The sequence below is a fragment of the Canis lupus genome, chromosome 21, assembly GCF_003254725.2.
Source record: "Canis lupus dingo isolate Sandy chromosome 21, ASM325472v2, whole genome shotgun sequence".
NCBI lineage: Eukaryota > Metazoa > Chordata > Mammalia > Carnivora > Canidae > Canis > Canis lupus.
This window is the reverse complement of record NC_064263.1, coordinates 50,815,356-50,843,019: the sequence shown is the minus strand read 5'-3', so window position 1 is coordinate 50,843,019 and position 27,664 is coordinate 50,815,356. Positions and strand designations below refer to the sequence as shown.

The following is a 27,664-nucleotide window of genomic DNA, read 5'->3' as shown; positions in this document are numbered from 1 at the left end:
ACAAGTATTGATGAAGATGTAGAGGAAAAGGAATTCTCGGACGCTCTCGGTGGGAATGTAAACTGATGCAGCTGCCGTGGAAAACAGCATGGAGGTTCCTCAAAAAAAAATCAAAAATAGAAATACCATATGATCCGGCAGTTCCCCTCCCGGGCACTTTCCCCGGGAGAACAGCCGGAAAGCTGTCGCCGGGAAGAGTGAGCCTGGCCTGGCATCTGCGCAGGCCCCTGGGTTCCTGGGAGCCTGTGTCCCGCTCGCGGGGAGCCAAGGCCCGTGCACCGGCCCGAGGGGGGGTGCGTTGCAGGAGCTGCTGGGGCTCCGCGCTCACGGCCGCTCCTCCCGCACCGTCGCAGGCCACCGCGGGGCACCCACACCCGGGCAGCACCTGCGCCAGCCGCCTCCGGGCTCCCCGTGGCTCGCGTGGCCTGGGGGTCCTGGCCAGTAGGTGCCCACGGGCGCGGGGCCGCGCTCCTTCCCGGCGGCTGCACCTGCTCCCCTCGCAGGGCCCCTGCCCTGCCAACCGCTGTCGCCTCCGTGTCACAGACGCCTTGGTGATAATAGAGCCAGACAGCGTGCGGCCTTTGGAGACTGGCTTCTCTTATTGAGCCGGATTTCCTGCAGCTTCCCCCAAATTGCCAACGTCCGTGGTGCGTTCCTGGGGGCCAGGCAGTAGCCCCGCGGGGCCGCCCGGCCGGCCGAGCAGCGGTGGCCTGCAGAGGGGCCTGCGGCCTGTTTCTGGTTCGGGCTGACGCGGGTGGAGGTGCCGTGGACAGGTTTTGTGTGAGAATCAGTTTTTCATTTCTCCGGGATAAACGCCCGAGAGTGAGGCCGCCGCGAGAGATCGCAGCCCTGGCCCAGGGGCGCAGGAAGCCGCGAGCTGTCTGCCACTGGGGCTGCCGCGCTCTGCAGGTGCCAGGCTTCGGCCCACGGGACACGGGACACGCAGCCCGGCTCCTCATGATAGCAAAGACCCTTGCAAGTGTTGACTTGCCACCTCGGGGCCTGCGCTGCGGAGGTCCGGCCTGGCTCGTGCCCGATGCCCTTGCCTCTCACCGGTGCGTCCTGAGAGTCCTTTGCAGGTTCTAGATCCGAGCTCTCTACCAGATGTGCAAGTCGCCGATGTCCCCCCTCGACCTACAGTTCATCTCGTCATTCTCACAACAGGGTGTTTCGTAGAACAGAATTTTTTATTTCGAGGACATCTAGTTCGTCTCTTCGCTTCCCTTCTTCTGTGGATTAAGCCCCTGGTGCCCTCTGGGGAACCCTGCCTGTCTTGAGGACCCAACCGTCCCGCGCGTGGTCTTTGAGGCCAGACCGTGGGCACTTACAGGGGCACGGCCGGCGGGCCTCGGGGCTCCCTCCCGGCTCCTTCCCGCTAGGGCCCTCAGAGGACCTGCCCCCCCCAGCAGGTGCACCCCCACCTGTCCGCCGCCTGGCCCCCATCTGCAGCTCCAGGCGTCTTTGTGCAGGATCTTGGTGCTGACACTTCCCAGTCGCCTCCGCTGACACCTTATTGAGGTCCTCGGCTGAATTCCTTTTGTCCACTTTGTCTCCACTTGTAGCCTCTTGCCCCATCCTCCCCGCAGCTGAGGCCTCCCCTTTGTTCAGGGCTCCTGACGGGGGACAGTTCCCTTGTCTGCGCAGGGCACACTGCTCCCACCTCGTGACCCGGGCGTCTCCGGGGGGACGGGGACACCAGGGTGACCGCAGCCCTGCTTACACTGTCACACTAGGGAAAGACAAGAGGGACCGTCACTTTCAGTGCGTTTCGTTGTCCTAACTGACCACCTGAAGGCCGGATTGCTTGACTATTTTTTTGACATTCATACTCTCAGTATTCATATTTAATCCCATGATTCACTTTTTAAAAAAGATTTTATTTATTTATTCATGAGAGACACAGAGAGGGGCAGAGACACAGGCAGAGGGAGACGCAGCTCCCTGCGGGGAGCCCGATGCGGGACTCGATCCCAGGACCCCGGGGGTCATGGCCTGAGCTGAAGGCAGACGCTCAACCCCTGAGCCACCCAGGTGCTCCCATGATTCACTTTTAATTAAGTTTCAAAAATGGATTTGTAAATGTTCTCCCTTCTTCTATTTTCTTGAATAGATTGTGCAAAATTTATGTTAATCCTTTAAATGTTTCCTAGAACTCTCCAGTAAAATCATTTGGGCCTGGAGACTTGTTTTCTCGGGAGCTTTTAAATTACAAGTTCAATTTTTTGGATGGTTCTGGAACCATTCATGATAACATATTCCATCTTGGTTGAGTTTTGATAGTTCATGGCTTGGGTTTCTATCAACTGAAAACAAAAACAAAACAAAACAAAAAAACAACGAAATCCCTGACAAATGTGATAGGGTTACTTACAATAAAATTGAGAGTGAAAAAAATCATAAAGTATCTTAAAGCTTATCCTTTCAAATTTCGATCAGAGTCTGTGATAGTTTAATATTCAACAAATAATTCTTGAGGGCCTACCATATGTCAAGCCCTGAAGTTTTAGGCTCTGAAGACAGAATTCAAACAAGAAATAGTTCTATCCTCAAGGAGTCTAGAGGACCTAGCATCAGAAACAGACGTTAAATTCTCTACTGAAAGCACCCTGACTTTAGTCTTCACCTCCACCAGGCTGTTTGCTTTATAAGCTATTAATGGAGTTGGGTAGAAATCCCATAAACGGTCCTGATTCAGGTCCATGTATCCTTTTTGAGTCTAGCCAGTCTAGCCAGGGCGCAGCTGCTGGCACATTTCATGGGCTGTATCTTGACTGGAAGAGATAGATCTGTGTGTCTGGAAGGTCGATGAGAGCTGTCGACAGCTATATTGGTTTTCTATTGCTGCCATAACAAATAATCACAAACTTGGAGGCTTAAGATAACGCAAATTTATTATTTTACAGTCATGTAGATTACAAGCCAAACACAGGTCTCACTGGGCTAACCTCAAGGTGCAAGCTGGGCTGTGTGCCGTTCTTGAAGCTTTAGAGGATAATCTATTTCTTGGCCTTTTCCAACTTCTTGAGGCCACCCACATTGCTTAGTTCATGGCCTCTTTCTTCTATCTCCAAAGCCAGCGATGGCAGGTCAAGTTCTCACATTGCATCATTCTTATCTTCTGTGGTCACGTTTCGTCATGACGCTCTTCTTCTGGCTCCCTGTTACATTTTTGAGAATCCTTGTCGTGACATTGAGGTCACGGGTAATCTAGGATAATCACCCCACCTCAGAGTTCTTAATCACAACCATAAAGTCCCTTTTTGCTGGGTAAGGTAATATATTCACAGATTCCGTTGTTTAAGGCATGAACGTTTTGCCTACCACAGCAGGTTTTATCAACTTAAAGGGTTCTGATATGGCCTATGATTCACTGAAAGAAATTCAGAACCACGTAATCTTCATATTTAGCCATTCCAGTAGTCGAGGCTGCTAGTCTTCAAAACATGAGGCGAAATAATGTTAAATTGGCTGGTGATATAATCATTTTTGTTTTGGACTGAATGTTTGTGAACCCCCCCCCCCCACTGCACAAATTCATATGTTGAAGTCCCAACCCTCAATGTGACTGTTTTTGGAAATGGATGATTAAGTTAGGGCACAGGATGAGGCCGTGATCAATAGAATTAGTCGCCTTATAAGAAGAGATGTGAGAGCTCACATTCTTTCTCTCTTTTTTTTCTCTCTCTCTCTCCCTACCATGTGAGTATACAGCAAGAACATGAGTCCTTGTTAGGAACTGAATTGGCTACTACTTTGATCTGGGACTTCTAGCTTTCAGAACTGGGAGGAAATAAACTTCGTTGGTCGAGCTACCCACCCTGTGGTTTTGTGCTATGGCAGCCTGAGTGACTAAGGCAGAATTTGGAACCGAGAAGTGAGGTTCTGCTTCAATAAATAACAAAATGTGGAAATGACTTTGGAACTAGGTGACATATAGAGGCTGAAGGGGTTTTGAGGTACATGCTAGAAAAAGCCAAGTTGCCATGCAGTGACTTTTGGTAAAATTATAGATGCTAAAGGTGATTCTGGTGAGAGCTCAGAAGGAAAAGAGTACTGGAGAGAGAGCTTCCATTTCATCAGAGAATATGTAAATAATCAAGAACGGAGTGTTAGTAGAAAATATGGACATAAGGGTCATTCTGGTAAAGACTCAGATGGAATGAGGAACAGTTTGCTGGAAACTGAAGGAAAGGCGATCCTTGTTATAATATGGCAAAGACCTTGGCTGAGTTGTGTTGTAGTGTTTTGTGAAAGGAGGAGCTTGCAAACGATGTAACTGGATGTTTAGCAGGAGAGATTTATAAGCAAAGTATTGAAGGTGACGTGTGGGTTCTCCTTACTGCTTATGGTAAAATGCTGGAGGAGAGAGAGGAACTGAAGAAAGAACTAAGAAGGAAAAAGGAACTGGAAAATTCTCAGCCTATTCATATTGCCAAAAATGAGAAAGCTTATTCTTAAGAGAACACTGAGAGTGTGGCTGCACAAGCATTTGGCAACGAGGTCGTGGATACAACTCATGGGTTTTATCAGCCGTCTTCACAGAAACCAGGAATAGAGATGGGATTATATCGTCAAAGACACTGCCAGGTTGAAGTAAACTGGCAGTGAAAGTGGATGGAATGGTTGAAGACTGTCAGACTTCTTGGATTCTGCAGGACCAAGGCACAGAACTGTTTGGGTGTGAACACGGCTATTCTTCAAGGAAGAGGAAGAATGACTCAGAAGGTGACTCAGAGATCACCAGGGCTGTCACTTTCCCCGTGAACCTAGAGGGCCAGGCTGTTTTCTCCTCCTTGGTTTCAGAGGACAGAGCCTCTGCAGAGAGCCACATGAGCAAGTCTCAGATGGAAATGAGAGATGTGGAGACCCCATGACCACCATCAGCAGCGACTGGAGAAGGCCTACGGGTGTACTGTGCACCAGGCTCTGCTGCCCAGGCAGCCATTCTGCAGTTCTGGGCTGGAAAGCACAAATACAAGTTAGACTTCAAAGTCTTTTTCGGAAAAACGTGGTCTATGGCACAGTCAGAAAGTTTGCTGGAGACCCCAATACGTGTCTCCACAGAGGGGAAGGTGAAGCAAGCCTGTAGCATCAAGTTTCAAGGCCCAAAGAGCATCCCAGACCATTGGGACCCCTCAGCCCTGCCAGAGCCTGGCTTTAAGATTACTCACAGAATTCACTCTACGGAAGTTTATCAGTCACAAAGACAATAAAAGAAGAAAGAAGGCCACCAAAAAAGCCTCAATAAATTTAAGAAGATTGAAATCGTACCATGCATCTTTTCTGTTGACAGCATTATGAAAATAGAAATAAATGACAAGAAAAAAACTGGAAGAAAACACAAACACATGGAGGCTAAACAACATGTTACTAAGCAACCAATGGGTCAATGAAGCAATCACGGAAGAAAAATAATACATGGAGACAAGTGCAAACAAAAACCCAGTGTCCAGGGGTGCCCGGTGGATCAGTTGGTTAAGTGTCTGCCTTCAGCTCAGGTCATGATCCTGGGGTCCTGGGATCAAGACCTTCATCGGGCTACCCACTGAGTGGGGAGCCTACTTCTCTCCCTTTGCTCTTCTCCCCCTACCTATGCGCTCTCTCTCCCTGTCAAATAAATTAAAAAAAATAAAATAAATAAATAAATAAATAAATAAATAAATAAATAAATAAATAAATAATACTTTAAAACACACACAAACACACACACACACACAATGGTCCAAAATCTTTGAGATTCAGCAAAAGCAACTGTAAGAGAAATGCATAGCAATACAGGCCTATCTCAAGGAAAAGCTCAAATAAGCAATCTAACCTTATACCTAAAGGAGTTAGAAAAAGAGAAAGCCTAAGTTGAGTAGAATGAAGGAAATAAGATCAGAGCATAAATAAATGACATAGAGCCCACATAGATATTGATATCTGTATCTATATCAATTAAACCAAGAGATGGTTGTTTGAAAAGATAAAGTTGATAAACTTTTCGTCAGACTCATCAAAAAAAAAAAAGGGAAAGGACGTAAATAAAATCAGAAATAAGGGAGAAGCAACAAATGACACCATGGAAATGCAAAGGATTATAAGAATTTATATATTCTTATATATATTCCAGGAGAAATGGCTAAATGCCTACAAACATACAATCTTCCAAAACTGAATCAAGAAGAAATAGAAGATTGGACAGACTGATTAGAACCAACATAAATTAAGTTGGTCATCAAAAAACTACCAAAAAATAAAAGTTTAGGACCAGATAGATTCACAGGTGAATTCTGCTAAACATTTAGATTTAATACCGGGGCAGCCCGGATGGCTCAGTGGTTTAGCGCCACCTTCAGTCCAGGACGTGATCCTGGAGACCCAGGATTGAGTCCCACGTCGGGCTCCCTGCATGGAGCCTGCTTCTCCCTCTGCCTGCGTCTCTGCCTCTCCCTCTCTCTCTCTGTCTGTCCTGAATAAGTAAATAAATCTTTAAAAAGAAAAAAAAAGATTTAATACCTATTTTCTTCAAACTGTTCCAAAAAATAGAAAAGAGAAGAAAGCTTCCAGACACATTCTATGAGGCCTGAAACCATAGCCAAAGTCACCACAAAAAAATCTACAGGCCAGGGGATCCCTGGGTGGCTCAGCGGTTTGGCACCTGCCTTTGGCCCAGGGCGCGGTTCTGGAGTCGAATCCCGCATCAGGCTCCCAGTGCATGGAGCCTGCTTCTCCCTCTGCCTGTGTTTCTGCCTCTCTCTCTCTATGTCTATCATGAATAAATAAAAAAATAAAATTAAAAAAAAGATTAAAAAAATCTACAGGCCAATATCCTTGATGAACATAGGTGCAGAAATCCCCAACAAAATAATAGCAAATAACACACAATACATAAAAAAGAGCATTCACCACATTCAAGTAGGATTTATTCTCAGGACACAAGGATGGCTCAATATTTGCAGATCAATCGATGCAATACACAACATCAACAATATGAAGGATGAAAATCGTATAATCACCTCAATAGATGCAGAAAAAGCATTTGACAAAGTACAACATCCAATCATGATAAAAGCCCTCAACAAAGTGGGTTTAGAGGGAACACACCTCAACATAACAAAGGCAATATATGAAGAGCCCACAGCTAACGTCATACTCAGTAGTAAAAAAAAAAAAAAACCTGAAAACTTTTCCTCTAAGATCAGACACAGGACAAGGGTGTCCACACTGACCCCTTCTATTCAACATCGTACTGGAAGTCCTAGCCACGGGGTCAGACAGGAAAAAGAAATAAGAGGCAACAATACTGGTAACAAAGAATTAAACTTTGACTATTTGCAGATGACATAGTATACATAGAACATCTTAAAGACTCCAACAGAAAGCTAGAAATAATAAATGAATTCGGTAAAGTTGCAGGTTACAAAACTAATACACAGAAATCAGGAGCATTTCTAAACACTAATAATGAAGCATCAGAAAGAAAAATCGAGGAAACAATTCCACTTACAATTGCATCAAAATGAATAAAATACCTAGGAATAAACTTAACCAAAGAGGTGAAAGACTTGCACTCTGAAAGCTACGAAACCTTAGAGAGAGAAGTTGGAGATGATGTAAACAAATGAAGGATATTCCGTCCTCGTGGGTTAGAAGAATTAAGGTCGGTAAAGTGGGTGCATTACTCAAAGCGACCTACAGAGTCATCGCAATCCCTGTCAGAACTCCAACGGCATTTTTTCACAGAACGAGAACAAATAATACTAAAACTTACGTGGAACCGGAGAAAACTCTGGACAGTCAAAGCAATCTTGAGAAGGGAAAACAAAGCTGTAATTCCAGATTTCAAGCTCTGTTACAAAGCTGTCGTAATCAAAACAGTATGTAGACACGCAGGTCAACAGAGCGGAACAGAGAGCCCGGGATATGGGCCTACACTTACCTGAAAGTACAACGGGGGAAAGACGTCTCTTCGATGAATGGTTCTGGGAAAATGGACAGCTGCATGTGAATGGGAATGAAACCCGACCACCCTCTAACCCCGCACACAGAAGGGCACTCAAAGTGGATTATAGACCTAAATGGGAGACCCGAAAGCATAAAAACCCTAGAAGAGAGCACAGGCAGTAATGTCTCTGACTTTGGCCATAGAAACATTTCCTAGACATTTGCCTCCTCAGACAAGGGAAACAAAAGCAAAGATAAGCTATTGGGACGACGACAAAAGGAAAACCTTCTGTGCAGCAAAGGAAACTGTCAACGAAACAAAAAGGTAACGTCCTGAATGGGAGAAGATATTTGCAAATGACATAGCCAAAAAGGTCTGATATCCGAAATATATAAAGAACTTCCACAACTCAACAGCAAAAAAAAAAAAAAAAAAAAAAAAGCAGACAATTCAACTTAAAAAATGGGAGAGGACGTAAATAGACATTTTCCAAAGAAGACCTGTGGATGGCCTGCAGACCCTCTCGACATCACTCGTCATCAGGGAAATGGCGAATCAAGACCACGGGGAGATACCGCCGTACACCTGCCAGAATGACTACAATCGGGAAGACAAGAAGGAAGTGTTGGTGCGGATGTGGAGGAAAAGGCACCCGCTGGTGGGAATGTAAGCTGGTGTGGGAAACAGGATGGAGGACCCTCAAAATATTAAACCTGGAAATGCCCGGTGGTCCAGTAGGTCCACTACTGGGCATTTACCCAAAAACAATGAAACCACTAATTCGAAAAGACCTATGCACCGCTGTGTGTACTGTGGCTGTATTTACAGCAGCCAGGGGCCGGAAGCACCCGTCCGTCCATCAGCGGACAAGTGGGTCAGGAATCGGTGGTGGACACACACCAGAGCACAGTGCAGCCGTAGAAAGGACGAGATCTCGTTATTTGAGACAACATGGATGGACCCAGAAGGCACTGTGCGAAATGAAATAGGTCAGACTGAAGCTGGCGATTTCACTCATCTGTAAAATCTAAAAAATGAAACATGAATAAATGAAACGTGAACCAGACCTGTAACTAGGAGAATGAACGGATGATTGCAGAGGGGAGGGGTGAGGGAATGGGCCAAATGGGGAGACGGTGGGAGGTACAGGCGTCCGGTTAGGAGATGAGTAAGTCCCAGCAGGGAACACAGTCCGTGACATTGCTGTGGGGACACGTGGTGGCAGACGGAGCTGCCCTGAGGGGAGCGCAGCACCGCGTGGAGGCTCCTTAGGGGTCCCCGGTTGTCCGCCCAGAGCTAAGGGGGTCCTGTGTCAACCAGACTGTTTGAGGAGAATACTTACAAAACAAACATCTAGAAGAAGCTACAAAACTGCTGTCCCCCTATCGCCCGTCTTCCCCTGCCCTCCTCCTCTGTCCCTTCCCCTTTCTTCCCTTTGCCTTCACACGGTGAGGTCTCAGTGGGGAGGTGGCCTCCAGGTGGCCTCCAGCCTCCAGCGTCCAGAAGCCCTGGCCCCAGCCCACCCAGTCCAGGCTGTTCCCAGGGTGCCCTGGGCCAGGGCTGGGGAGCAGGGACCTTGGTGACCCCGGGAAGAGCCCACCCAGTCCGGGCTGTTCCCGGGGGTGCCCTGGGCCAGGGCTGGGGAGCGGGGACCTTGGTGACCCTGGGAAGAGCCCACCCAGTCCGAGCTGTTCCTGGGGGTGCCCTGGGTCAGGGCTGGGGAGCGGGGACCTTGGTGACCCTGGGAAGAGCCCACCCAGTCCAGGCTGTTCCCAGGGTGCCCTGGGCCAGGGCTGGGGAGTGGGGACCTTGGTGACCCTGGGAAGAGCCCACCCAGTCCGGGCTGTTCCTGGGGGTGCCCTGGGTCAGGGCTGGGGAGCGGGGACCTTGGTGACCCTGGGAAGAGCCCACCCAGTCCGGGCTGTTCCTGGGGGTGCCCTGGGTCAGGGCTGGGGAGCGGGGACCTTGGTGACCCTGGGAAGAGCCCACCCAGTCCGAGCTGTTCCTGGGGGTGCCCTGGGTCAGGGCTGGGGAGTGGGGACCTTGGTGACCCTGGGAAGAGCCCACCCAGTCCGGGCTGTTCCCGGGGGTGCCCTGGGCCAGGGCTGGGGAGCGGGGACCTTGGTGACCCTGGGAAGAGCCCACCCAGTCCGAGCTGTTCCTGGGGGTGCCCTGGGTCAGGGCTGGGGAGCGGGGACCTCGGCGGCCCTGGAAACTGCTCGTTTCCCTCTCCCTGTTTCCTCCCATTGGCCCGGGGGCCCCTGGCAGTGCTGCCCACGTGTCTTTGTCACGGCTTTTATTCAGGAAAATGAAGACGAACATACCAGCGTTCAGGGCTGGACGGGAATTGTAGGGGGAGGGATCATGCACTGACGTCACATTTGTTATCACTTAAACTGGCTGATAAGTCAGCGCTAGTGACGTCTGCCATGGTCAAACCTCTAGTGGGAGGAAAGGCCTAGTAGTCGGGTTACAGCACGAAATAATCCCTCAGTCCTCAGAGCTAGTCTCCAGGTGTAACAGCCCCTTGGGAATGAGGGAACAGGGACATAGGAGGTTGGCCCTTTACACAGGTCAGCTAAATATTAAGATCCATCCTGAAAACACAGAGGAATCCCATTCGTTATCGGGCGTGATTGCAGTTGTGGTTTGGACACATCACTCTTGCAGCCCCGGGAGGACTTGCTCCAGTGCTGGGAGAGACCCTGTGGCCTTCAGCTAAGATGGTGGCCCCGGGGGTGGCCTTTCCTCGGCAAGCACTTGGGGAGCCCACAAATCTCCTTAGTTGCTACTTGAGAGAGGATCGTGCTCCCGTTGGGCACGGGGGCGCCTCAAGCGGAAGCCGTTGCTTCTTCCCAGCATTTCGACCTTGACCTTCTGAGCTAGGTTGGAGAAGTCTCGCCCGTCACGATGGTGGTTCTCCCCTTGGGCTCCCCAAGCACCTCACGCCCGTTCCCGTTTTTCCTCTTCGGAGCCGCCCTGTGGCATAGTTACCATTTTCACTCTCCACTTTAAAAATGAGGAAACGGATGCCCGGAATAGTTAGATATCTTACCTAATATAGTTAGGAAAAGCCTAAGCTACGTTGTTTTACGGAAGGCCACTTACTGTCTTGACACCGGCCTGTCTCTCAAGGTGTGACCGCTCGGACCTACCGGGGACCGGCTGTGCGCCAGGCGCGGGGTCTTCGGCACGTCCGATCCCACTTAATCACCCTGACAACCCTCTGAGGTGAATGATATTACTCTCCTCCTTTGACAGCTGCGGAAACCGAAATGCAGAGAATTTAAGTGACTTGGTTGAGATGCTACCTCTGGACGAGGCGATGAAGACGCGTTAACCCTGAGGCCAGCGCCCTGTAGTGTCTCCGACGGGAAGGCAGCTATTCCGATTTCCAGAAGCCCGAGAAGAAGGAAAACGCTGCGTTGTAATCCAGAGCCCTTATTAAACCCCAGTCAGTGCGGCCCCAATCGCGGGGTGTCGAGATGCCGCGGAGGCTGTAACTACAGCCGCAATCGGCACCAGACCCGGGGGCCCAGCCTGGCTACCGATACGTGCAACCTGGCTCCGGTCTTGGCCCAGGGGGCTTCTCAGCGCGACGGAGCAGCGCGGCAGATTGGGTCAAGGGCCAGGCCCGCGTCCTCACCCTGCGGCGCCCGAACGCTCTGAGTTCTCGGTGCGTCCGGGAACCATCTCGGACTTCAATGTCTCCATTTCAAAGGCTCAGGAAAGGAATTAGAGAATCTCCCGGGTCCCCTCCCGCTCTGCGGTTCTCTCTTTGCCTTCCCCCCCCCCCACATTCCCTCAGAAACGGGCTTTGAAAAATGACAGGACGTTTAAATAAAGAAACACTTCTAGAAATGCAACGAATTAATTTTAATATTTCCAAAGGTGAGGACAAGTAAATATTCTAGAAGAGCTGGGCGTTATTGTTTAACATGATTTCTACTAATATTATAAACATGACTGATATTTTAGTCATTTGCTTACGCATGGAAAAACTCTAGATGTGTGACTCTGTGGCTACTAGCATCTTTATTTAAAAAATAAGGTTTAAATAAATTAAACAACGTAAGTGTGAAACAAGCACATACCTAAGAGAGGTAACACCTCGAAAAGAAATCATGAAATACTTTTAATATTCACCCTTTTAAAAGAAACAGATTTGGGAGGACACGGATAGACCAAAGAAGAGACTGATACGCAGGACTCGGGCAAACACGCAGGATTTTAGGTTTTTGGGTTTTTTTTTTTCCCTCCTGGCTAATTCTTTCTAAAGAAGCTATTTCTTTGCACAAATATATTTGTCGATAAGATAAATATATGTACTAAAGTGACAACATTGCTTTCAAATCTACGTTCAAACCCACCTCCCCCCGAAGGGGGGGGTCCTGGCCCCGGCGGCAGGGTGATAAGGTTCTCTTCCCCGACGTCCCAACAGAGTCTTCAGGAGTCGGACAGGGTTGGTTCAATTTGTGTAAATGATGAAATAGTTGTGGGCCTGGGAAAATCAGCCCATGTTAACATTTCTTGCTTTTGCCCTTAACTAAAGGGCCGGGTGGCGAGAGCTTAGGGAGCCTGAGCTCGGTGACCACCTGGTTGGCGGGAATCCAGCAAGAGGCAGGCGTGCGGACGCTGCAGGTGCACAGGAGGGGAGGTGGCGCTCCTGCACCTGCCGCCTTGCACGGGGTGGCCTCGCCCGTCCCTTCCGGCCTCTCCCCCGCCTCTCCCTGAGGGCGCTCCCGTCAAGGAAGCCGTGGCGGGCGAGTCTCAGGCTGGGCCGGGCTGCAGTCCTGGGGGCTCCGCTCTCGAGGCCTGCGGGGTCTAGAGGAGTGCTGCCTTCTGCACGGGGACCCGCTGGCTGCCCCGGGCCTGGGGACCCCAGTTCCAAGAAGGAGCAGTGGCCCGGGAGGACTTCTAAGAGGGGGGGCCGGGCAAGCAGCCCCGTGTCTGGGGACCGGCTCGGACCAGGGGGTGCGGGGGACAGTGCAGCCCGAGGGCAGGGCCCCGGCGCCTCAGCCTGGGGACAAGGCTGCGGCCGGGTGCCCGCGCCTCTTCACTGCTGCGGCTCTCCGAAGGAGCAGTAGCCGGGCCCCAGGCCGCGCACCGTGCAGTCGGTGCTGTCGCTGTCACACCTGCCGCAGTGACACTCGGTGGCGACTGGATACGTGTGCAGGGAGTCCGCGTGGCGGGCGCAGCCGGGCACTCTCACCGTCTCGTACGCCAGCTCCCTGAAGGTGCATGTCTTCTGGATGCTGGGCCTGGCCGCGTCCTTGTACACGAGATCCTGGGGAGCGTGAGGGGGACGGAGTCAGGCTAAAGCATTCGGGAAGGGGCCCCGCACGGGGGACATTGCCTGCCTGCCGCGGGCTCCAGCTTTTACCCCCTAAAGCTCAGCCCAGGGTTCCTAACCGAGGGCACACGGTCCCATAGGCGCCCCACGCAGGGGCCCCCTAGGTCCTCCCTTTAAATGCCTGTATTGTGCAGGGCTCTCAGTTTCGAGGTATCCACAGTTTGCACTTTGTGCTTTTTTGCACAAAGTCCGAGCACTTTCAATCCAAGCAGAACAGATTCTTTCCCCAGCGATTTCTAGCAACATTATTTGCGCCGAGGGAAGAAACGGGCACGGCTGTTAATTCGGGTTAAGGTCATGCCGTCGGGTCTGTGGATCACGCTCATTTACCTCCCCGTAAAAGGCCTTTCATTAAAAGGTTGCTATTCTCGATTTTGGTTCATAGACAAGCAGCTGTTCTAGGAGAAGACAGTCAGGAAGCACAGTGGAAACTCCTGGCTTGGACTAAGGCACAGAGGCTGCGGGACCACGAGCTAGCGGCGCTGCACCCCGGGCCTCGGTTTCCCCAGCAGCAGCAGGGGGAAGCCGAGGCTCGTGGAGTCACGCGGGCTCTAATTCTGCGGTGCCAAGTGGCTCCGGGCTGCTTGTTGCCCATGATTAGGGGCCCCGTGTCTGTGCTTTGGTGTGGCCTGAAATGTGTTTTGACACTATTTGGGGCAAGGACCTGGCCTCCGTTACAGCACCGGCTTTGGGGACCAGGGAAGATGCCCCATCGTCGGGCATCTGTGCTCTGTTTCCCTGCCTCTGTCGGACCCAGCCCAGCAGCACTTCGCTGCAAGCGCACGTCGCAGGCGGGGGGTGGGGTGGGGGGTGGTCCGGTGCAAGGCTCTGCTGGACTGACCTGCTCGAGGCCAAGCCCGACCCAAGTGGCGCTAAGGGCCCGGGCTCCTGGCGGGCACGGCGGGGGTTGGGGGGCTGCACAGCGGGGCTGGGGAAGCCCGCACCCTGACTCCCAGCCAAGCCAGCTCCTACCCGCGTGTAGCAGTAGCCGGCACACCAGGTGGCGTTGACGCTTATGCAGAAGCGACACTCCTCCTTCTCCACCGCGATGGTGACGTTGGTCAGCTCACAGCCCGCGCCGCAGGCCGCCCTCCAGCAGCAGAGGAGGAAGCAAAACCGGACCGACCTCATCCCGGGCTGGGAAGCAGACAAGGCTCAGAAGAAGCCAAACAATTACGAGCGTGGGAGGTCACCAGACCCCAAACCATTGATCTTCCCGTCCTCCCAGCCGCGGCACTTAGCTCCAGCAACTTTTTCCCTCCTTCCCTTTCCTCTCCCGCTCTTGAACACACGTCTCTTCTTATACCCCTTCTCCTTCTTCTTTTTTGTTTTGTTTTTTTTTTTTTTTTTTGGTCCAAGTAGACCCCATTACAGGTCAACACTCCAATATAATGATTTTTTTTGCACAGCAGTATTTAAAGATTGGAGTCTTCTAGTGATTGTTCTGTGGGTGGTAATTGTGATCATCCTCTTCGTCCCTTCATTACCGTTTTAAGGACTATTTTTGTTTATTTTTAAAAAGATTTTAAGACTATTTTTGTTTATTTTAAAAAAATTTTAAGACTATTTTTGTTTATTTAAAAAAAATTTTTAAGACTATTTTTGTTTATTTTTTTAAGATTTTTTAAGCCTATTTTTGTTTAAAAGGAAAAAGGAAACGGGCTCGCCAGTTTTTGCATCTCGTGAATGTTGTCCGCTGCTTTTTCTTATTACTTTTGTTTAAAGTAAGGCTGCTTGAGAGGCCAGGCGACTTGGGCCACATGCAGTGGCCACCTCACATTAGGGATACTCAAGTAGCCACATCGACAAGAACAAACCGTCTACGCAACGGCAGTTGGAAAGGTCTCGATGTGTTCTCCGGGTCCTACAGAGCCTGTCCTTTCAAAAGCAGCTGCCACCACTTGGTAAGAACCGACCCCAAGACTCACCTTTGGTCAGCAGCCGCGTCCGGAGAAAGCTGTGGACCGAGTCACGTCTCAGCTCACCTTTTATACAAAATCCCGGGCGACTAACACCTTGTGGACTTGCTGGGTATTAGCTAGAGCAGCGTTAGCCTGACGCCCGCTGTAAGTGAGTCAGTGTTTGGGTGGACGGGGAGATCAAGCCTTGCGGACGTAGTCTAAACGCGGCTCATCGGGAAAAACAACACTACCAGGGATGGAGATTCTGTACAAAGCGAATTTGATACCGCAGCACGCCCACTCCTTCACCTTGTCAAGTTAAATGTGACTCTAGGTTTCTCTGTTGCGCCTTCAACTCCGGGAATTCAGGATCCTTTCCAAGTATCGCATGAGCCTTGTTGAGGCGACGTGTCCACCAGAGGACGCGGTGGGCGAGTTGCTCCGGGAGCGGCTGGAAGCAGACAGACGGAGTCTCTCCTGGCCCAGCCCCCCGTGAAGTGCCAGCTCTGGTTCTCTGTACCCCCACGTCCACGTCCTCTGACCTCAAGTGTCATTCCTTGGCCCCCGTGCTTGTCATTCTCTAAACGTCCTGCTGACTCATTTCTCCAGAGCTTCGCATTCGCGGGGCTTGCCCTGCCTCAAGGGTTTTTGGTTCTCACCCGTGCTCCCCAACGCCTCCCCGTCCCCGGCGAATTGCTCTACCTTCACGCTCACCTGCCTACTGGAATCCAGGCTGGGGCTAGCGGAGAGCTCTAATCTCCGCGGTCTGTTTGCAACCCTTGCTATGCCTCTGTTTCTTCCAGTTGAGTACGAGCCCCTTGGAAACGGGAGCTCCGTTTCGATTTAACAAATATTTATCATTCAAACAGTGGCCGGAGCCAAGGAACAGTGGTAGAAATATCGGGATCTGATGTCAAAGACATAACAGGAGCCCGATCACGTAGGACCTTGGTTTTTGCTGTGAGAGGGGACCAGTGCCGAGGTGCGACGTGACCTGATTTAGGTCTAAAGGGGGTCCCTGCAGCCGCTGCTAATGTAGGGGAAGGGGAGACCACGGAGACTCGTAGACGCCGTTGCGGCAACCCAGATGAGAAACGGTATTTGTGCAGACCAGCGTGTTAGCAGCGGAGGTGGCGGGACGTATTTTGACCCTGGGCATGTGTTGAAAGGACAGCCAAGAGAATTTTCCGGTGGATAAATGTTGAGCATAAGAGAAAGAAGAGGGTCAAGGACGACTGATGATTCTGGGCTGAGCAACTTGAAAGATAACGGACATGGGAGCTGTCAACGAAGGAAGCTTTGAGTAAAGATGAGGAATCCCGTGTAGACTTGTTGAGCTCACATGTCTTCAGGACTCTAGGGGGAAGGCTCAATCTAAACTCTGGGACAGACATATGGGCTGCAGGTATAAGTCTGGGATTCATCGACACGAGCCGGGAAAGAGATTAGCAAGGGAGCCCGTATGAATAGAGAAGGTGGAAGGACCAGGTGGAGCCTGGTGTGCTCCGGCGTTCAGGGGGCGAGAATAAGATGAAGGGGGTTTTGCTTCCCGACGGAGAAAGGCCACTGAGCCAGGAGAGGAATGGAGAGAATGTGTTGTCCCAGAAGCCGAGAGAGCACGTCAAAGAGTGAAAGCTCTGCTCGACGTAGCTGACGGGCCAACACGAGGACCGTGAACCCTACGATGTGGGTGCAACGTGAAGGGCACTTGCGTCCTTGGCTAGAGAAGTTTCCTTGGAGTGAGGGGAGCATAACCCTGATTGGGATGTGTTTATTGGTAAGAGAGAAAAAAAAAATGAATATAGGCAACTTTTTCCAGGATTTTGATATAAAAATGACCAAATAAATGGGTAATTTGATAAAGTGGAAGTAGGATAAAGATAATTTTATTTTGATTTTTATGTTTTATTTTATTCCATTTTAAAGATTTTATTTATTTATTCATGAGAGACACACAGAGAGAGAGAGAGAGGCAGAGACCCAGGCATAATAATATTCTTACTTGCCTGGGTTGTAAGGGTCTGCATGACGTTTAGGGTAAAAAAGTCAACATGAGACCGCTTGGCATGGGTGTGCATTTGCCTTTTGCCCAATTTAGCAGCAGGGACTCAGGTTTATGGGTGACAAATAATTGAATTTATCCAAGCTCATGACTTTGTCAAACATATGGGACAACGATGAAACATAAGGTCCCGGATATTGTGAGTAATAATCCGACATTTACGTGAGTGATATCTGGAATATAGAAATATTTTGAAATCCATTAGTTGTGGGCAAGTAAGAATATTATCAAAGTTATAGGATGCGTAATTAAATATCAGGGAATATGCATTAAATGAAATATAGTCATTCCCGGAAGATTATAGATCGTTTTAATTTTTAATGATTTTAAGTAAATATATGTGAACTTAATGTGTCTTAATGATTAATGCATATATAGTCGTATTTGTTCCTTACACATTCACTTGAAGATGTGAAGAGCTTCTTTCATTGAGCCCTTACTACGTCCAGGCACTTACCTAAACACTGAATACCTGATCACGTATAATCCTCACTAACGTCCCCGAGGGAGTCCCTGTGGTGCTCCCTGTAGTGCTCCCTGGAAGACTGGGGCACGGGGCTGAACACCTTGGTCGGGGCCCCGGGGCCTTTGCACAGGTGGGGTGGCTGCAGAGCTCCGGGCTGCTGGTTGGCCGCAGTGCCCTGTGACCCCACCGACCCCGTAGTTGGAGGGGCCAGACTGGAGCCCCAGCCAACCTCTCCCTCTCCCTGTGCAGAGGCCCCAGGCTCTTCTCCCCACTCCGGGCTCTTACGGCCTCACTATCTGGTTCGGGTGCCTCCTGGTTCGTGACGTTGCTCACACAGAGGTCGTTGAAACGCTTTATTGAAAGAAACATACAGGTCTTTCCTGTTACTTTGCGTCCCGATGCCGTAGGGTCTCTAACATACAGCGGAGCTGGGACACTCCTGCTGGACAAGCCCTCGTGGTGCCCCTCAAGCTGCGCGGCTGCACGGCCGCCTCCTGTCCCGCTGTCTGTCTGGGGGCAGACGTCTGCAGGCCGCCCTCCCCGCTGCGGAGGCGGCAGGCTGGGCCTCTGGGAAGGCCGGAGTCAGGCCAGCCCTGTCCCTGCGCCTCCTCTCTCGGCGGTGGCCGCCTTGCCGCCCCGGTCTAGGCCCAGGACGCGGCCCGGCTTCGGGGAGGAGCCGCCCTGGTGACTTGGGCTTCTGCCGCGTGGAGCCACCCGCTGGCTCCGGGAAGGCCCTCAGCTCCTGCGATGTGCAGGGCAGTGCTTCCTCCTGCTGCTGCTGATCCGGGCTGGCCTCACTGTCCCTGCGTGTCCCCCTCCTTAGCAAGTCTGACCCTTGGTAATCAACTCTCCGGACTTAATTTCTCTGTGTTACGGACTGCAGGTGGTTTCTCTTTTCCAGGCTGGAAACCGGTAATACCCTCCTTTACTTTCAGCTCTCTGTCGGGCTTTATGAACCCCGCGTTTAGTGAAGTATTCAACGTTATTCGGGGAGACCCTGGGTCCAGTTCTCACTTTGTTGAAGCCCCTCCCCACTTCCCCAAATCCTATGTCTACTTCTCCGCTTCCTTGAGGGACAAAAGGTGCTGCTCCTCAGGCCTGGGATGCGTGGCTCCTCTCCTTTTCTTCGAAGCTCCTCCACAAGCACTGCCCCAGGATTTCACTTAGAGGGACGGAGCCTCTTCCAGGAGGCGTTGGCTCCACCTGACCCCGTAGCCATGACTCACGGTCCGGCCAGTGCTCTCGATCCCTGTTTCCTTAGTTCCCTGTACTCAGCTCAAGGTGAACATGTGAACATGCGTCACGTTGTATTGTAAATGTACAGCACACTTCTCTCGTGCGTTCCGGTGAACCCTTGACTTCAACTGTGCGAGGATCCCCAGAATTTCCACCTGTACCTAAACTCAATGACTCGTATTCTTCTTTCATTTATAAAGAATTTTATTTTATTTATTTATTGATTTTTATTGATTTTTATTTTTTTTTTAGATTCTATTTATTTATTCTTGATAGACATAGAAAGAGAGAGAGGCAGAGACACAGGCAGAGGGAGAAGCAGGCTCCCTGCAGGGAGCCCGACGTGGGACTCGATCCTGGGGCTCCAGGATCACTCCCTGGGCTGAAGGCAGCGCTAAACCACTGAGCCACCCAGGGATCCCCTTGTAAAGAATTTTAATGTCATTTTTAATTGTTTGGGTTAAATAAATAAATAAATAAATACATAAATATTTGGGTTTAAAAATAGGAAAGTAAGTATTTATGCTCATATCTTGATAGATCATTTACTCCTTATAGGATCTGGTCTCTTTTCCCTCCTTTACTTTGCCTGTGTGATGTATGTTTCATAAAGTAAATTTTTAAAAAATGCTTGAGATATTTTAAATAATTTCTAATTAAATGCACCAATTTTAGTTATTCAAATTTACCTTAGTTATTTAAATTTATTTCCTGGGGCAGCCCAGGTGACTCAGCGGTTTCGCACCTGCCTTCAGTCCAGGGCCTGATCCTGGAGACCCAGGATCGAGTCCCACGTCGGGCTCCCTGCATGGAGCCTGCTTCTCCCTCTGCCTGTGTCTCTGCCTCTCTCTCTCGCTCTGTGTCTCTCATGAATAAATAAATAAAATCTTAAAAAAAAAGACTTAAAAAAGAATTAAATTTATTTCCTTTATTTAAATTACAGAGTAATAGATGATATACATGATGGAATATTTTCATGTAAAGCACTAATTTTTTTATTGAGTCTTTACCCTGCCCAATTACCCAACAATCATATAGAGCTGTACTGTCCGATATGGTAGCCCCTACCCACGCGTGGCTGTTAAACACCTGAAATGCAGCTGGCGCAAACTAGGATGTCCTGTGAGTATAAAATACCCATCAACTCAAAGACAAAATAAGAGAGCAAGTACACCATCGCAATGGCTTTTGTATGGTCACACTGAAATGACGTTATTCGGGATGTATCAGGCCACATGAAATCAGTTATTAAGTCAGTCTTACCTATTCCCTTTACTCTACAATTACCTTAAAATGTGGTTCCTAGAAAATTTCAAATCACCCACGTGGCTCATGTTCTATTTCTGTAGGACGCACTCGTATGGAACTTGTTGGCTGATAAGTAGATTTTCAGAGGTCCTGAGACCTGGTTGCTGGTCTGATGTCTGGCCCTCGTGTGTCACGTATTGCGAGGCCAGATCAGTTGATATAACTGTGAGAAAAAAATAAAGTGAGAAGCCCACTGGTTGCCAGTATTTATGAATATGAAGACACAGTGATGCACTTTATATTTCTCAGTGGTGGGGTCAGAAGGGTCATTTGTTATCAGCCAACTGATGACGCAATTATGTTTACGTAGGGTAAGCAGTCAGTAAGCACTTAAGGATTTTATTTTTGGTAACCTGACGCATGAGGGGAAGATCCCGCTTGTTTTTACATCTTCTGTTTTAGGACGGAGCGTCTTGCATACCTGCACACGTGCACAGACACACATGCACTCGGGTACATGGAGACACACGGAGCAAAACGCTGACGCGACAGCTTGTGGGGCTGCTTCCTTAAGCTCATGCGTGTCCTTTGAAAAAAGTATTATAGTCCTCATTTTACAGAAAACAGACATTGTTGAAGTGCCTGCTCTACACCAGTCACCGTGCTAAATACGCGCACGGCAGCCTTGAGCACTCTCGGCAGCTTACCCAGTACGTAACTGCTGCCGTCTGTATACTGTAGGTAAAGAAATGAGGGTCGGAGCGGTGCCTCGGGATGCCCAGTGTCACAGCAAGTACGTGCCAGAGCCTCAATTCCGGACCATGCGAGGAGACTCCGGAGTGCTTGGTGCTCTTCCTTTGGGCATAAAACTGTTTGCAGACAGACTGGACCCTATAAAGCAGAAGCAGGATATGAGGAAGAAGAGAGAGGGGAAAGGTAAGGACACCCTACAATGAATCATTACGCAGAGGGGGCTTATCCAAAAGCTAGATTCTGAAGCCAGGCCGAGGGCATAAACAGCCAGGACATGAAAGGATAAACGGACTCTTGCTGAGCACGTAGGTGCTCGTTACCCTCGTGCTGAGTATTCCGTGTGCGCCGTTTCGATTGCATCGATGAGCACGGGAGCCGCGGCTCAGGTACTATGATCCTCCCCACTTCAGAGACGAGGCAGCTGCGACCCAGAGGCCTCAAATGTCTTCACCAAGTCCACGTAGCTGGTACAGGGGGGAGCTCACCATCCGGGTCTCCTGCTGTAGGGTCTGTGCTTTCCCTGCTACGCTATCCTATCAGGCTCCCGCCGTCGGACCCCCGTGCGGCCTGTGTTAGAGGAGATACACGTGTGGCTGGTCCCCTGGGCCAGGGCGCTTCCCCGGCAAAGCACAGTTGCTGGAACCTTGGGCCCCGTGTGGCCCGAAGCACAGTGGTTTCTGTGACGAGGCTCTAGCCCCCCTCGTGGTGATGATCAAATATAGGAAGAAGCTGGGGCGCCGACCGGTTGATCGCGTGAGTCTTCATAAGGGTCGGCAGGCCAGTGACCCCGAGTCACCGAACCTCAGGCCACTTCCCTCGATTCCGCTCGCCTGCCGTCTGGGCCCCAACGCCCTACCTTTTACCGAGAGGCCCAGAAGGAGAATGGAGAGCATTCGAATGAGACACATGCACGCTTAAAGGGGACAGAAGACGGCTTCTTGCTCTGGTTCTAATTCGCCCCAAGAGTTATTTATGTCACGTTTCAGAAATTACGTTCACCGTTATCATCTGCTTTTTCCCGATTTTTAGAACTTTCTTTTAAGGCAAGGCAGGGAGTTAAACCACTGATTGGCTTGCTGGCATTACATCGAATGCTAGGATTTTGACGTTTACTTCAAATTTTTTACAAGAATGTGGAATTCAAGGCGTCCTATTTTAGGTGACTCCAGAGTTTATTATTAGGCGGCGGAAAGGTCACGGCTGTAGCGCCGAGGCTGCTGCTTAGCCCGACCTCGTTCCGTGGCCTCCTCGCACAGCAGGAGGGAGGTCGGCGGGCACGCGCCCTGCACGACGGTGAGACACCCCCAGCGCCCTGGGCTGGAGTGGCCGTGTTTTGAACAAAAAGACATGATTAAAATGTTGGGTGACGGATTCCAGGAGCTTCGGGAGACAGGAGGCAAGTAACTTCGGCCCTTTCTTCTTCTTCTTGGTTCCCCCCCATCCTGCTCCCGGAAGGAGGCTGCGGAGCTTGAGGCGGGCTTTGGGGCCGCTGCTGCCAGGACCTGAACCCACCTGCCGCGCACACACCTTCCGGAGCAGAGCTGCCCGTCCGGACTCAGTCTGCATAATCTGAGAGTCTCCCACGAAAGGGAGAACAATTTTCCCCTCGTGTAGGCCACGACTATTTTGGGTTCATCGCTTGAAGCTGAATGAATTTCACGGATACGTATGGTCAAAGCCGTCATCAGAGTAGAGCTCCAATTCTTAGGCCAAATGCCTAGCAGAACTAGATTTTGGGTTTTTTTGTTTTTGTTTGTGTTTTTTGTTTTTTTTTGTTTTTTTTTTGTTTTTGTTTTTTTTTTAAGGATGACTAGCTTTTATAGAGTCTGTGGAGGGCAGGGAAAGCCTACGGTATCTTGAGACGCCCGGAGAATGAGTCTTGGCAGTAGGATCCTGGAAACATCAAAATGGGGAAAACTGCCATTTAAAAACTGCTTGTTTTTGTCACGTAAAGGATGGGGATTTTAAGCATCCTTGGTGAAGGAACTTTTTTAGTTAGATAAAAATGCAGGTGATGGGAAGGCTTTCTTTGTTTCCTTTATTCTGTTTTTCCTTTTCTGCACCGGTAGTAAGGGAATCTTTTGTCCCAGGGCTTTATTTTTTTTATCTTTTTATTTTTTTATTTTTTTGACCCAGGGCATTGATGTGATGTCACTAGAGATAAGCAAGGAAGGTTTGACGATAGATGCTTAGCTGTGGAGGATTTGAAAAGTCGGCTACGACTATGGAGGAGTGAGAAAGCAAGGTGGGTATGGCCTTGATCTGGGGAAAGCAGCAGGCCAGGAGCAGGAAGGTGGACACGAGAAGCAACAGGGAGATTAGGGGACAGAAGATGCCCGGGTGTCCCGCGGAGGCCGACTCAGGGTAGACGGAAGCGGTCAGGAAAAGTGGGGATGCTTAGGTGACTCTGGGTCTTCCGGAGACGCTAATAAGGTGTTTTCTAGTGATCTTTCCCCTTTATGCCTACCCGGTGCCGTGGGGGACAGGAGAAGGGGTTGCCTAGGGCTAAACGTGTCTTATCAACTGGACATGTTTGTGGAGGTGGGTCTGGGACACCAATCGAAGGAAAACACCACGTTTCTTGAATGTGAACTTGGGAAAATATACCTTCAAGTGACGAGATACAGACCAACCTAAGGAGGAAGAGCTGCCACGTGTTGTCAGAGAAGGAGGTGTCGGTTCTCGTTTGGGGCTTTGCTTTAGGAAGATGAAAGAAATGTCTTCTCTGGGGCCCAAGTGACAAAGTGGGGCATGGCATTGAATAAGAAGATTTTCCTACCTCAACAGGGAAGCCAGCGTCCCTCTTTCCATGCTAGTGGTTTCAGCGATATCCGTGGTGTGAACGCTGGCCCTCAGATGACGGGCGTTATGTACAGGGGAGACTGCTCTCCCATCCTACCCAGGGAGAGCCAGAGCGAGAGGGAACATGGCAGACGCTGGGTAAAGAACGAGGCTGCATAACTGGTCTATGGGCACGTGAAGCATCTCTCTGCAAACCTCCTAAAGAATTGGGGGCACTCGGGGCATGATTAGGATTCTCCTGGAAGAAGGTTGGAAAGGAGGGGGGCTAAGGGTCACCGAAATCTGGGCGTCGGGTGAATCATTAGTTGAATGAGGATTCATCAAAAGAGAGGACCTAATATTTTTAAAAGGGAAGAGTCTGTGCAAACCCCAGAGAAAAATGAGAGCACAGTGCATCCTAAGGGCTTTGGTGTGCGTAGCTCCACCTGGGCCATGTGGGAACTTGACACACTTGACAACTGTGCAGCGGAGACTGTGACTTTATGTAGAGATCACGGTATGCGCCGGCTACCAACGTAATGGATTAGCTCTGAGCTTCATTTAGTCGTCAGAATTCTGGGGGAAACTCTGAAAGGGTTATTATTTTTAAAAACAAAAGGAAACCAGCTACAGTCAATAGAGAATCTTCTTATTTAGATTTTAAAATATGAGGTGGGATTTTTATACTCCCCAAAAAAAAGGAAGGAGAAGGAGAAGGAGGAGGAGGAGGAGGAGGAGGAAGAGGAGGAGAAGGAGGAGAAGAAGAAGGAGAAGAAGAAGAAGAAGAAGAAGAAGGAGGAGGAGGAGGAGGAGGAGGAGGAGGAGGAGGAGGAGGAAGAGGAGAAGAAGAAGAAGAAGAAGAAGAAGAAGAAGAAGAAGAAGAAGAAGAAGAAGAAGAAGAAGAAGAAGAAGAAGAAGGAGGAGGAGAAGAAGAAAAGGAAGAGAAGGGGGAGGAGGTGATCTTGGGGCCGGTGTGGTCCCCACGCCCTGAGCCCCCCGCCTATGTGACCTCCGTGGCTGAGGAACTCCCAGGCTGTGATGAAGGGTCTTGAACCAGGAGGACTCACCCGGACTATCTGGTCCAGGTGGTCATCTAGGTCCGGGCAAGAGGGAGAGGCGTGAGGGTCATAGTGGGGACACGGTGACAACAGGAGGACAGGAGGTGCGGTGGTGAAGGCAGGGCTGCAGGGGTGCCACAGCTGAGGGGGCCGCGCAGGCTGGGAGGGGCGGGGAAGGGCCTCGCCCACGGCCTCCGCAGGAGCACGGCTCTGCCCACACTGATTTAACCCAGTGACACTGTTGTGGACCACGATCCCTTGGACCGCGGGAGGGTAGATCTGTGGTGCTCGAAGTCATTGAACTTTTCTTTTATTTATTTATTTTTTTTGTAATAAGGCTGCATTTGTTTTTATTGGTGGCAGGTGCCAGGGGCCCTCCTCCTGCTCGAGTGGTGTTGGCCTCACGACCAGTGTGGCCACGAGCTAAGGTCCCCACCGCTGCCTGGCTGGGTATGTGGACGGCTAGGGAGAGGAGGCGGCTGGACGCCACCCAGGCCAGGGCTGATGGGGACGAGGGTGGCACGGCCCCCAGCAGGGACGCTGGGCTCAGCCCACAGCCCGGCCACCGGGCTGCCCTGGAGGCTGGACGGGCTTCCACGGCCGAGGGCGCCTGGGCCCCGGGGCAGCCAGGACGGTGCCCTCAGGTCGGCCCTGACCGGGTGCCAGAGCTGCTGGCAGCCACTCGTTGGAGTGGCCACAGCACAGCCACCGCCACCCCTGGCTCTTGCCTCTGCCCCCTCCTGTCCCTGCGCGGCCACCTGCACAGGGCCGGGCGGCCGCACCTGCACGCACAGCCGATCCTTCGCTCCACCTTCCGACAGTTACTGGGATTCTGCGCCCCATTATGCAGATTTTCAGGTGACAAGATTTTTGATTGAATCAAATCCATGTGTGGATGAGCCTCCTCGAAGGCCGGTTAGCCCGGGGCATTGATTATGCTCCAGGTCAGACTCACCTGAGGCCCCAATCCGTGGGCACTGACGGTGCGACAGGTAACGGCGATGGAATGTGAGGAAGGGAGGGACCCGCGTTGGTGTTTCTAGCTGCCGCTCCCCGGGCTTGGGCTCGGGCTCACTTCACCTGGCACGACGTCCTCCGGGCTCGTCACGGCCTAGTGGATGACGGGATTGCCTTTTCTTTTCTTCTTCTTCTTCTTCTTTTTTTTTTTTTTAAGATTTTATTTATTTATTCATAGAGACACACAGAGAGAGACACAGAGAGAGGCGGAGACCCAGGCAGAGGGAGAAGCAGGCTCCATGCAGGGAGCCCGACGTGGGACTCGATCCCTAGACCCCAGGATCAGGCCCTGGGCTGAAGGCAGCGCTAAACCTCTGAGCCACCCGGGCTGCCCTCTTTTCTTTCCTTTTCTTTCTCTTTTCTCTTCTTTTTCTTTTCTTTTCTCTTTTCTCTTTTTTCTTTTCCTTTCCTTTCCTTTCCTTTCCTTTCCTTTTTTCTTTTCCTTTTCTTTTCTCTTTTTCTTTTCTTTTTTCTTTTCATTTTCTTCTTCCTCTAGGATTCCTGTAATGTAAATGCTACTACATTTGATGGAGTCACCGAGTTCCCTAAGTCTATTCCATTTTGCATAATTCTTTTATCCTCTCTTTTGTTCTTCTTGATGACTTTCCATTACTCTGTCTTCTAGGTTATTAATTCATTTCTCGGTTTCATTGCAACAAGCATGCTTCTAATCTCATTTATTGCACTCTTCATCTGTGATTGGTTCTTCTTTATGACCATGTTTAGGGTCTCACTAATGTCTTCCATTCTGTTCTCAAGTCCAGTGAGTAATTTTTTTTAAAGATTCCATCCATTTATTCATGAGAGATACAGAGAGAGAGAGAGAGAGAGAGAGAGGCAGAGACACAGGCAGAGGGAGAAGCAGGCTCCATGCAGGGATCCTGACATGGGACTCGATTCCAAGTCTCCAGGATCACACCCTGGGTTAAAGCAGCGTTAAACCACTGAGCCACCCGGGCTGCCCCCAGTGAGTATTTTAAATACTCCATCAGGCATATAACATCTGTTTTGCTTAGATCTCTGGCTGTGGCCCTGTCCAGTTCCTTCATTTGGGACAAATTTCTCTGTCTTCTCACTTTGTCTAAGCGAAGCTACCTTTCCTGTCCTTGAGGGTAATGGGTTTGTGAAGAAGAGGTCCTGTAGTGCCCTGCAGTGAGTGCCCCTTGCTCAGGCCCGGTGCTTCTGAGAGTATCTCAGTGTGTGCTGAGTGTGCTCTGCTGTTCTGTCCTGACTGGTGTATCCTTCAGGCCAGTTGTTTACGGGGGCTTTCTTTGCCTATTGTGGGCACTGTTTGGTCTCTGGCGTATGTTTGAGTAGGTGTACCAAATAGTCTGCTGTAGAAATGAGACCTGTCACCATTGCCACTGGAACTGAGGCTCCGCAAAACTCTGAGTAGGAGACAAGGTGTTGACAGGGGTTTGGGCCAGTCTTCCGAGGGATGCACTGGGACCGAGGCAAGTGTGCCTGGAATGGGCTATTCCACTGGAGCACAGGGGAGTGGGGGTGGTATAAGGAAGTTAGGTGGAGTTTGGTCCTGTGCTGGTTTCTGCAGGTGGCCTGTGCTTATGTGAGAGGTAGGGAAAGGAAGCCGTGTCTTCCAGTCCCTCTGTGCCTGGAGGAGTCTCTCCATAAATGCTGTCTCTCAGGGACTCAAGTAAACTCCCCTCTGTGAGCCCCAGGTGCTCTTCAGATTGCCATTTGCCCCTGTTCTCTCCAAGAGCAGCCCCAATGCTATCGGGAGGGCTCTCCCGAGACAAGGCGAGGGGAGCCTGCTGATCCCTGGAACTCCAGGAACTCATGAAATTTGACCCGTCTTGCCCTTCAAGCCAATTACTATGGAGACTTGCTCTCCCTGTGCACTC

General features: G+C 50.4%; 1 protein-coding gene across 1 annotated transcript; it reads right to left on the bottom strand.

Annotated features, from left to right (window-relative positions):
- Positions 1 to 11,779: 11,779 nt before the first annotated feature.
- Positions 11,780 to 15,367, bottom strand: FSHB (follicle stimulating hormone subunit beta). The gene is made up of 3 exons (XM_025459825.3): positions 15,209 to 15,367; positions 14,253 to 14,417; positions 11,780 to 13,214 (listed from the first exon to the last, which is right to left on the bottom strand). Exons 2-3 carry the CDS (start codon positions 14,409 to 14,411, stop codon positions 12,984 to 12,986), a joined length of 390 nt encoding a protein of 129 aa, XP_025315610.1. The 5' UTR covers positions 14,412 to 14,417; positions 15,209 to 15,367; the 3' UTR covers positions 11,780 to 12,983.
- Positions 15,368 to 27,664: the final 12,297 nt, after the last annotated feature.